The 11,598-nt window shown below is 39.7% G+C and overlaps 1 protein-coding gene across 2 annotated transcripts in view; it reads left to right on the top strand.

Moving 5' to 3' along the window:
* Positions 1-3,000: 3,000 nt before the first annotated feature.
* Positions 3,001-11,598, top strand: part of LOC106161429 (transcriptional coactivator YAP1-A) — a 33,545-nt gene continuing 24,947 nt past the window's right edge. For both annotated transcript variants that reach the window (XM_013538383.3, XM_086998130.1), the window contains exon 1: positions 3,001-3,665. In XM_013538383.3, the coding sequence (XP_013393837.2) occupies positions 3,199-3,665 (467 nt within the window). In that variant the 5' untranslated portion in view covers positions 3,001-3,198. The remainder of the gene's footprint in view (positions 3,666-11,598) is intronic.

The following is an 11,598-nucleotide window of genomic DNA, read 5'->3' as shown; positions in this document are numbered from 1 at the left end:
TTAATGTTGCCACGTCGTATAACAGGAAGTTAGCGTTAACGACTACTACTGCTACAGTTAATGTATATTTACGCCCTTCGCTGGTCACAGACAGTTTAAAAATGTAATGAGGGGTTTACACGAAGAACTAAGATTTTGGTGCACATTATGTTATCAGTCAATGTATTAAATTATTATCCTTCGCTGGGAACGCGTTTTAGACAAAAAATCAAGAATATATAAGTCTGAGAAAGGACAAGGCCGAAAACCAAAGAAGAAAAAAAGACAAGTCTTTAGGCCTATATAGCGAGGTAAAAACGTAAATTTTGAAATTGTTTTGTTGGTAACAAAATTCATGACGGATATAGCTCTTCGAAATACAATAAAGTATGAATCGCATCCGCGCGCATTTGTGTGTGTGTGTGTGTGTGTGTGTGTGTGTGTGTGTGTGTGTGTGTTTGAAAGAAAGAGAGAGAAAGAATGAAAATAAGAAATTAAAGAAGTTTTGCATGCCGTTCTACGTCGCTCTGGTGTGCTGAAACCCCTTTCCGTGTTAAAGTACATTGTTTCTGTGCAAAAAAAAAAAAAAAAAAAAAACATGAAATGTGTGGACAAATATAATTAGGTCTTATGACCTCGTTCCCATGGACACCATCGGTCTTTGTAGATCGACCAAACTCTGCAGGGACTCTCGCTAAGTGCAATCACGACTTCCTTTGTGTCCACCGTGTTCGTATAATCGCCAGCTTTTCTGTACACTACTTCACGCCTGGAGGAGGTGTGTGATTCAGTCAAGCTGATTTCAGTCAGCTAGAGTGTCTGCAGGATTAGGTCGCTCCATTTAGACCGATACTGTCTATGGGAATGCATTTCTATTTACACCGATTTGTGAAAAATACATGAGTGCAGACTTCAGTTAACTTCCATCTCTTCGTGAGAATGATATTAGTCCGCACGCACGTAAGCGTGATAGGGGAGGAGGCGAAAGAACAATTCTGTATGGGTGGGAAAAGTCCGCTCTGAGTAAATTTTGATCTAGGTTCTATGCGTATTTTCATATTGGGTCGCCTTAGGGGGTAAAAATAATATCAGACATGATCGATTTCGCTTTGATCGTCGTATAATTCAGCTCTATCAACGTACTGGTATTTCCACACTAGAACCGACCAATATATATTCTTGATCAAGCTTTTTAAACTCATAAAGTTTAAAGGAAATGTGGCCACTTCAATCATAGCCGATTCGTGTAGAGAAGACTACAGGTGTAGTTGTGACGCAATGTGTTGTTCACAATCGGTTGTGTCTGATTGCGTTGCAAGTCGCAACTATCGCAATGAAATAAAAGCATCGCCCCAACTGAACGTCACAGCAATCGAACCCAGGAGGGCCAGGTCGATCAAGTCCAGTGACCACCCTTATTTTTGACACCCTGAATCCACTAGTGTTTGGATGAGGGACTAGAGGGAATGTGAGAGGGGGATGATATGACCTTTGTTCCAATTATCGTTTTTTTCCCCTTAATTTGCACAAAAAATAGAAAATGTTCAAAATTAAATCTCTTTTGAGAGGCTGCAAAAATCTTTATTTTGTTTTAGGGTTAAGAGAAGAAAAATACTCATCGTTGCCAAGGACTATTTTAAGGTAATTTAAATATTTATTGCACATTTTTTACTTTTTTCCCTAAATGCCCGATGTTACTCTATTCATCCTTGAAACGCTATATGTAAATGTGTTTCCTGATCATTTTCTTATATTCCAAGCCAAAACAGTAATTCAGTTATTCTGTTGCCATCTATAACCATTATAAGTATCCGTGCTCAATCTCGATTTTTGAAAGAAAATTAATCTCCTGGTGTGGTTAAGTCATATAATGGTTTTAAATGATAGAGCCTTTTTTTTTTTTTTTTTTTGGTTTGAAGGCGCTCAAAGCCTGTTTTGATGTGATTTTAAAATGTATAGTGTATGACTGTTTTCTAAAACTGATTTTATTGGCTGTACTTAATTCTTATTTATGAGAAAGTGCGGTCCATTTGATCTTTTGATAAAAAATTCTGAAGGTTACATTTATTGAATTCAATGTCAAATAATTTTTCATAAAAACTAAAATAGAACAAAGGAGGAAAATCCAAAGAATGCCAATTTCCTTTTTTCATTTTAAAAGAACGACCCTTCATCTTGGCTTTAATTCTTAAGCCAGCTTCAACAATAGTCCTAGTTTAGGTAATTTTATACAACATCTATTCATTTTTAATATATAAAGAAAAAGTGTGGCACGCCAAATATGTCAGTTTTCTTTTACATTTTAAAAAGTACTGGAGAAAGCTCTGGCCTCTCTGATCTAATCGTGCGTGAGGCGGACTTCCTTATAAGGGCATCGACTAGAATGCAGCAGATGAGACACCATTGTGCTTTTACAAATGTAAACAAACTGTATCCTTTTTCATATAAAATACTCATTCAGTAACAAAGTTTTGTACTTTCAATTCTGATATTTAAAGTCGCAATAACAGGTGTGGACGACCGCCCACGATAAATTCACCTGCCGATTCATTGACATGACTCAGAGTCAACAAGCGGCTATAACTTTGATGTTGCGAAAGATCAAAGACCCAGTCGCCTAATCTAAGGAAAAAGATAAACACAGATTTGAGTTTTAATCTCTCTTTGTTAGTATCTCTTCGCAAGTTGCGGTCCTACACGAGGAAAGTTAACTGAGAACGCAGTTAAGTATCGGAATGAACGGCTTAATGAATGAAACTTCGTGACCTCTCCCCTCTTCAATAATGTGTGACGTAAGCGTCCGGAAGACCCCCAGCAAACAAGAGGTTAAACTGCGTATTAATATCAAAATGCTAAAATTAAGAATATATCCCCTCTCAGTTATGCTAGTAATTCATTTACACAGCAGGTACAGTTTCGTCTTTTTGGCACTAATAAATTTCACTTGTATGTAATAGTACTTGAAGAGAGTAATCTCATTAATGACCTAGTTTATGACGCGTCACTATAACCTACTTTAAGTCAGTGGTGAAGAGGTGAAAGGAGCAAGTCAAGTTAGAGAAACTTTTTTCGAGTGGCCTCCTGCGAGTTTCCCAGGAAAACTTCAAGATTTCTCCCCACGGATCGTATTGCTGGTTAAACAGAAACCGCCCAGGATCTGCAGATACCCCAGGGACGCGGAATTTGTTCACTTAAACGGGGTCTGGGACGATTAAAAACATGGCTCAACAACCCGAAGGCAACAGGCAAGTCGGGTCAACTCAGCCCATCGTCCATGTTCGTGAGAACTCCAACCAAGAATTAGACGCTCTGTTTGACGTTCTTAATAAACAGCCCCTTCAGCCACAGAGATCATGGAAGGAGAGGGGTCTGCCTCCATCGTTTTTTAACCCCAGTGTCCAGCGGACAGGTAACCACAGCCGGGAGTCCAGTACGGACTCGATGACCAGTGGTTATCACAGTCTGGCCCAGGGAGGGCCTGGAGGAATGATGCCCCTCCACCAAAAGACGCTGTCCAGCCCGGCTGTACTGGGCGGGCACTTGTCTGTGGCCCCCCAGCAGCCGCCTGCACGACACCACGTCAGACAGTCAAGTCTGGGGGACCCTATCGCTGACGACAGCCCCCTGGGTCTCCCCCCGGGCTGGGACATGGCACGAACCCCCAGTGGACAGCCCTACTACATCAAGTAAGTGAACCCCGAGATTCCAGGCTTGGACATTTATGTAATAAAATTATCCTGTTCATGATTTTAAGAAGGAATTCCATGTTGATTTTTGTCATATTTCATATTTCATTTATGTTTTAATGAGTTATGTTTAACGTATTATTCTCATGTATATTTTTCATTTTAAAATTTGTTGATGTATATGTAAAATGTACATGTAAAATAAAAGTTGATAAATATGGATATCATTCTGTCCCAGACACATTAATTACATGTCCTTTTTATAATCAATTTAATATATTCACATCCTCTCTTGTCACACACTACTGCAGACATGGAATATTTATCATGTACATTATGTTCTTATCACACTAGTTTTATGATGTGTACTGTATTAAATTTTCAAAGGTATTGTTCAATGTTTTATAGATTTCATGCTCTGGTCTGCATGTTGTAGTGATATGTTTAACATTTATATTCTTGAGTAATTTTTTTCTTCTTTAAAGATACAACTCTTGTTTATGTTTTACAAGTAGGAGAAAGAAGGTACATGAAGTCAATGGTGAAATTATGTGTACTGTATGTGTGCATGTATTTATGAACCGTCATCTGTGTAGCATGTCTGATAAACACAACTAAGGACCAGGCTATCAGAAAATATATAAAAACTTATAGTCATCAGGAAAAAATCATAACAGTAAGGTCAGAATACAAGTGGAAAGCCGTACTGTATCAGAAAGCGGCTTGGTTTGCAATAAAGCTACCATTGTTTGACTGTAAGAGAGGTCCCAGACGTCGTCCTCATGGGGGGTCTGTAATAAACAAGATAGCTCAGCCTGGGGGGTCCTTCTGCCACCCACACGAAGAAGTCATTAAATGGGAGACAAGATTGTCGTACAGCTCTGTTTTATAGCAGTTGTTGGTGATCACAACTGGTAGAGATATTAAAGATGGAATGTCTAAGAGTGAATGAGAGAAGAGTGGAGGAGAAAAATTGGGGGATTGAAACTATTTCCCTATTTCCAATGTTTCTGTTTCATGTAGTTTTAATCACCATAGCTGTGACCAGGACATTGTGGCCACAGTACTAGTGTACAAGTTACTGGTGTGTGTGTGTGTTTTTATTCGTGTGTATGTTCATGTGTTTGAAGGCAGGAGGCTAAATTCATACAACTTAGGATTTTTTACCCGAGACTAAAAGTCATCTGAACTCTGTTACACTCAGCAGACAGTGTGAATGTCTTGCCTTGACCTTAAACTTTGAAACGAACAGATTGGATCCTTCTTTTTATGGTGTGATTTGCTTCTTCAATTAACACAGCTGTCATGTGCACTGCTGTCTAGTGAACTCTGACATTTTACAGCAGCAGTTTGGCTTTCTTTGTATTGTATAGTCTTTGGAACTTGAAACATTTAAAACAAAATATTTCAAGTTTCCACATGACTCGATTCATGAGGTTTGAAAGTCAGGTTGATTTATCTTGATTTCTCCAACCCCCGCACATCCGGCTCCCAACTAAAGGCCAAGACAAAATAATAGTATGACCAACATTAGGATTACCTTGATCAGAAATTATAATTGATACATACAGAAATTCTTCTTAGCATAACTTCCATGTGACTTGCAAATGCATGGGTGAAATTTTTCAGGATTTTGCATGATTTCAAAATTTTCAGTCTTCGTTTGATTGTTTTTTCATACGGTCTATATGAGACATGATGAGACATTGCAAGGTATGTTTTCAGTCTTTACAACTTTCACCCTTGGGCATAATAATAGTACCAAACTGAAAAGTTAATCTGGGGTGGGCTCTGTCTACTCCTCAGGTTGAAGTCTACTCTTCAGGTATAGTCTACTCCTCGGGTTGTGGTCTACTCCTTGGGTTGTAGTCTACTCCTTGGGTTGTAGTTTACTCCTCAGGTTGTAGTCTACTCCTCAGGTTGTAGTTTACTCCTTGGGTTGTAGTTTACTCCTCAGGTTGTAGTCTACTCCTCAGGTATAGTCTACTCCTTGGGTCGTAGTTTACTCCTCAGGTTGTAGTCTACTCCTTGGGTTGTAGTCTACTCCTCAGGTTGTAGTCTACTCCTCGGGTTGTAGTCCACTCCTCGGGTTGTAGTCTACTCCTCGGGTGGTAGTCTACTCCTTGGGTGGTAGTCTGCTCCTCAGGTTGAAGGACAGAAATATTGAAGTTTGCATTGCTGAGTATAGGGAGAAGTTCACCTGGCTCAGATATAGCTCTAACTACTGATTCTACCCCCCTCCCCCTCACACACACACACTTTCCTCCTCCCAAGTCAAAAAGAGTTGGTATTTACAGTGTGTTCTCTGATGTGTATAGTTCTGTGACAGGTTTATATCACATTGACTACATGAAGCGTAAACTTTCTCAAGGGAAACTGCCAGCTTAATGAGTCCATAGCGACAAGTGCCCCCTGCCTTATGAGAAAGAGAAATAGGTGAATTTATTGCCTTACACCATATCAACATTAGTAGAAAGGGGTTTTCCATTTATTCATAATATCATTGATATGACTTCACTTACGTCAGATATTTAGCTAATTCAGTATTGAAACTACAACCAGATGCTCAGCCTGGTCTGCTTGCTCTGTTTACCTTTATTCAAGTTCCTGGAGTTCAGACATGTGGTCTAAGTTCTCTTCATGAAGTGGGTCAGGCAAGTGACCAGTGAGAGTGTATTGATCCCACTGTAGCACTTTGTTATTATTACAATGCAGACCTCACCAATTAGGCTTAGGTCCAGGTGGGGAGAGATCAATATGTGAACAGTGTAGTATTGACAGGTAGGAAGTCTTGATTGGGGGGTGGGGGACGGGGGGGGGGGGGGAAGGACTAGAAACGCTACCCTAGCAGAGTTAGCTAGTTGTAATGGTAGAAATATACATAGGGTGAAATATACATAGGGTGAAAACATGTATATTGATGTCTTAATTTGCAGTGGAGGCCCCATTAATTAGTCTGCAAATACTGGTGACAGGGAATTAATACTACAGTTAATGGACTGATGTAGGTATTGGTGCTGACTTTGTGGTTGATGTATTAAAGTAACAGTGAGGGGTGTGGGTGGGGAGAGGGTGGAAAGGTGGGGGGGAGTGTAGGGTAAGCCTATTAGTATGGCAACATGGCATACCAACTTAACTAAGTCTTGTGATGAACTGAGACCAGTAGAAGTCCCAGGTGCAGTGCTCATTAACAAGTCCAGGATAAAGGTGGGAAGTAATCAACATTGGGGGGGGGAGCGGGGGGGGGGGGGGGGGGGCACAGAGGCCTGGAGGATGGGGGGGAGGGCTATACACTAACTACTGGCAGGGCTCAAGTCCCAGTGGTATACAGGTTGAGAGTTCTAGCCTTCAGGGACAGGGAGTTTTCATTCTGAACACATCATAATAACATCAACTTTATGACATTGGTTAAATGGAGTTGTAGCTATTTAATGTCAGTCACCTTGGTTATGGCAATGATTAATTGTTTCCACGATAGAGACAGAGAGTTTGAGAGAGAGAGAGAGAGAGAGAAAGAGGGGTTGATTGTATGATATTGTGGCTAGTTTAGTGTCAGTGACATAGTTCAAAATGCCATAAACCTATTTTCTCTACATAAACTATCCCAGTGAAGATGTTAAGTTGTAGTATACAGTAACTGCCACACATGTTGTGTCTAGTATGGTATATACTGAGGTAGTACCAGGCAGCTCCAGATACTACATGTTATGGCATCCCCATGACCTCATTTCTTTACCCCTCCACAGGCCTGGGGGTGACCCAGTTTGGGCCCTAGATCTGGTGAGGAGATTTCCTTGAAGGTGAATGTTTCACAGTGTAATTTTTGGATTGCTAAGTTATTTTTTGCCCTTTCAGTGTTGCCATGTAGAGCAAGGTTTAGTGGTCAGTGATCCTTATACCTCTCAACAAGTGCAGCATGTGGAAGTGGTTCAATTATCATAATGAGTCTTCTGAAGTATCTCTACTGAAGTTGAGCAGTTGAAAATTTGATTTCAAATTGATTATACTGCCACACACATACACACACGCACGCGTGAGCACATGCACACACACTGCCCTGCATAGAATGTAACAAGCCCAGCCTCCCATGTTTTCCATAAACTGCTAGCTTTCAGCAGTGGTGCTTGGGTGTGTGTTAGGATATGTCAGTTCCAATAAAAGAACTGGTCAGCTAAACAGAAAGGCTACTTGATTCATGTCAGGTCAGGTGCCCTTAGAAAGGAAGGGAGAGGGCCTTGTGGGGGGGGGGGGGTAACAACTGGTGGGGTTAGAGGAGAGTGGTTTCACAGGTATACTAACAAGGTGCTCTCTCTATCTCACACACGCACACAAACACTCTCTCTCTCTCTCTCTCTCACACACACACACACACACACACACATTCAATCAGTATGACTACAATATTCTAGACTTTATTGTCCAAGTCCTAGCACAATACACAAGGGTAGAGTAATGAATATTAAAATTCAAACAGCCTTAGTACATAACCCCCTAGAGAAAGGTGTAATTGTTGAGAACAGGGGGTCTCCTGTTAACGCAGACTAGGCGTGTGCTCTTTCATCCTAAGAGGATGCGTTCACAGACTTAAAAGTTGAGGCCAGCTTTGAATTTTGGTTCATGTTCAACTCTCCCATCCCCCCTTCTCTTCAATACATGCCCAGACTGCTCAAACAAAGCATCCACTTTTCAGACAAATAAAAGAATAACAAACAGGAGCTGACTTAAGTTTCAACAAATACTGGTGAGATCTTAGCTGATAGTAAACATATCATACTCCAGGTGCTCCCACTAGGCTGCCATTTTGTCTTCAGGGCAAGAGGTAGAAGTGATCGTTGGTGTTCAGAAAAAATAATAGCTTCACTGGGGTAGCCCTAGAATTTTTTTTTTTTTTTTTTTTTTTGGCTTTGCTTAATTCACCATTTTTTGTCAATTTGTTATCCAAATGGTTATAATTTGACTAAAACAAGTGAAATCAAGTCCTTTTTGTTTAGCCAATTTATGTCAGTTTAAGCATTTGGCTAAATTGGCGAGTGTGAGCACTATCCCAGATTCAGCTTCTCATGGGCATTGGCAGATCATAAAAAGTTTTTTCAGCTGGAGGACGGAAAGTGTTTCTTAATTGTTTTATCCTTGTATCATTTTTTTATATTTTGGAAAAATGTTAAGCTTTGTAGAACAGTGAAATTTAAATATATCTTCCAGTGTCTGTATTTCTAGGTTACATTAAAAAAAAAGCTTATTTACCCCTTAAAAGAATCAGATACATTGCCCAATAGTAATCAGACTTATTTCAATCTTTGTAAATTACCCCAAGATAATGTAGGAAGGTTCTGAACTGCCCAAGTGATACAAAATTAGCCGTAAGCAGTAATTACAAGAACGTCCTAGCAAGCATCTGAATGCATTCAACCCTTTTTAGCAGGAATCAAAGTTGATTTCTTTTGGTAGGTGTGAGTCTAGGTCCAGTTTTATAGCCTTGTCTGTTTGATGCCAGAGAGGTGGATGTGATTATTAATATAATAGTTGAACAGCAGATGTGAAGTGAGCAAGATAATGACACATCTCTCACAGCTGAGGTGAGCACCCTGTCAGAGCACACCTGTCTAAAGCTGCTACCTTACCTGCCACAGAGATCTGAAACTTCACTGTGAAGCTGGCTGTGTTCACAGTTACACTCACTAAGGCCACATTCACAACAGTGGACTAACTAGTCCCAGGGTCAAATATGGCCGACCCACTTGAATACTTCCCCAAGGGAAATATATTCAGCGTCTAGAAGCAGATTAGACGACAAGCTTTGTAGTGGTTCAGGGTAGCCATATTTGACCCTTGGACTAATAAGTCCCCTATTCTGAATGGGGCCTAAGAATTCAACAAATCTTAAGCCACTAGAGAATTATTTTTGGAATAAAGAACTAAGATAGTGCTAGTGGCTTTTTCTGATTCTGTCTTCTAGAGTTAGGGCACAACTGCACTTTCAGATACACATTTAAAGTGAAGGGGATATTGTGGCTGTATAAGAGTGTGTTTTTTTAATCAACATGAATAATGTTAATCTGAACCCTATAAAGAGGCTGCAGGGGTCATCAAAAGTGTCCATATATCCTGTCAGTGTGAAGTTCCAGCAGTTGATGTGGTTACATATGGTAAACAGGGTGGGACACAATTCTTGAGGACATAAACCAGTAAGTTAACTCTTACATTATCCTTACAAGCTCAGGTCCTCCCCTGTTGACTGTTACACTTAATTATTTATAAACGCCTTCAACCACCCATTCATTATTTTCTTAGTTTTTCATGTAAAGTTTTTTGTATCAGGCAATGCAAGCTGACGTAATGGGATAGCCCTAATATTCACCAATTTAGCCAAATGCTGAAACTGACTTAAATTGGCTAACCAAAATAGGATTGATTTGATTTGTGCTAGTCAAATTTCTACCATTTGGAGAAAAAAGTGATGGAAAAGTAGTGATTTGGCTAAAAAAAAAAAATAATAATTTAATAATAATCAGCGTTTGACACTCGCACTCGCCAGCTCGCCAATGCGAGTTAAAATTAAATCTGGCGAGTGAAAATGATGGTGCAAGTCGCCATTTTGGCGATTTATGTCAACTTACTGTATCAAGTTTATCGGCAAAATTTAGACTCAATTTAAGTCCGACTCGTATGCCAAAAATTACAGGGAAGTTCATGGGATTACCCTTACTGCTAACATCGTTTTCACTCTCATAATCGTGATTGCTTGAAAGTGGGGAATTCCGTAATGACGTATTCACAGTCTCGCTGTCGTTTTTGAAAGCATCTAGCCTTCGTTTGCGCGCCGGATTTTGACGAAGTATAGGAAATGCTGTCTGTTTCGTTTCACTTGCGTCTTGCGATTTTGCGCAGTTGACGCTTCCGGGAGAAAACGTGATGCACGTGGATTATCAAGCTGCATGGAAAAGTTTTTAAAAATTTCAAAACGCCAAGTAGAAGAGACTGAGAGTGAGAGCGTCGCAGAATCGGCTTCAACTTCAAGTGGTAAGTAAACAAAATCAAAGCAGAAACGAACTAATAGTCTGAGCTCTTTGACCCAACGCATGTTTTTGACGTTTTCTGATTTTTTTTCCTGAGCGGAACAAAAAAAGAAAAAAGGGGGGGGGGGAGGGGGTTAAATGCGTGCGACGTGCAACGTGTGTAGGGTAAGAGAAATTGAATTACATAGCGCACGCTATTACAGTACAGTGCAATACTATACAAATAATACAAAATAATGAATTTTATTTCAACTCGGATACAACTGAATCTTTTAACAATCTCGTTAGGTTTTCAGCAGTTCACCGACTGCATCTCCGTCAGTGCGACTTACGGAGTTCACCCTGAATATCACAAGTTCTCTAATAATGATAGTGCTTAATTTAACCTCATTTTGATATTTATTTTGAAACGAGTATTTCTTTATATATATTTATTAAGACCCCATATCTGAACGGTCTACTTGTTTGGCCCAATTGTTGATTTTAACGTTGTTAAATGTTTAGCTCTTTATCACATGTACCAGTAATTGATTATGTCTGACTCGGTGATTGTGTTGGCAGTCTTTAATAAACTTGACACTTAAAAATTGCAGGTACCAAACCAAAAACACCAAGAATTGAAAAAAGGGATGCAGTGACAGTGATGAGGGGTTTGATGACAGTTATAGTGATTCAGATGAAGACAATGAAATGACTGAGAAGGATGTGGAGCAGTTTTTAAGACAAAATTGATCTTTATACTGACTTTTATCTCTTCATCGGTATCAGGACAATTTCACCCCGGCCGATTCCCCCCAAAGAATATACATTTATGTACAAATATATAGGAAAGAGCATGAAGCTTAAATCCTTGCATCTATTGTATGAATATTTCTTGGTGTGATGATGCAACTTAAAGATACAAAATATAAATTTCA

The sequence above is a fragment of the Lingula anatina genome, chromosome 10, assembly GCF_051362555.1.
Source record: "Lingula anatina isolate TDL-2025a chromosome 10, LinAna3.0, whole genome shotgun sequence".
NCBI lineage: Eukaryota > Metazoa > Brachiopoda > Lingulata > Lingulida > Lingulidae > Lingula > Lingula anatina.
Note: the sequence above shows the minus strand (reverse complement) of the source record. Positions and strands in the feature narration are given on the sequence as shown.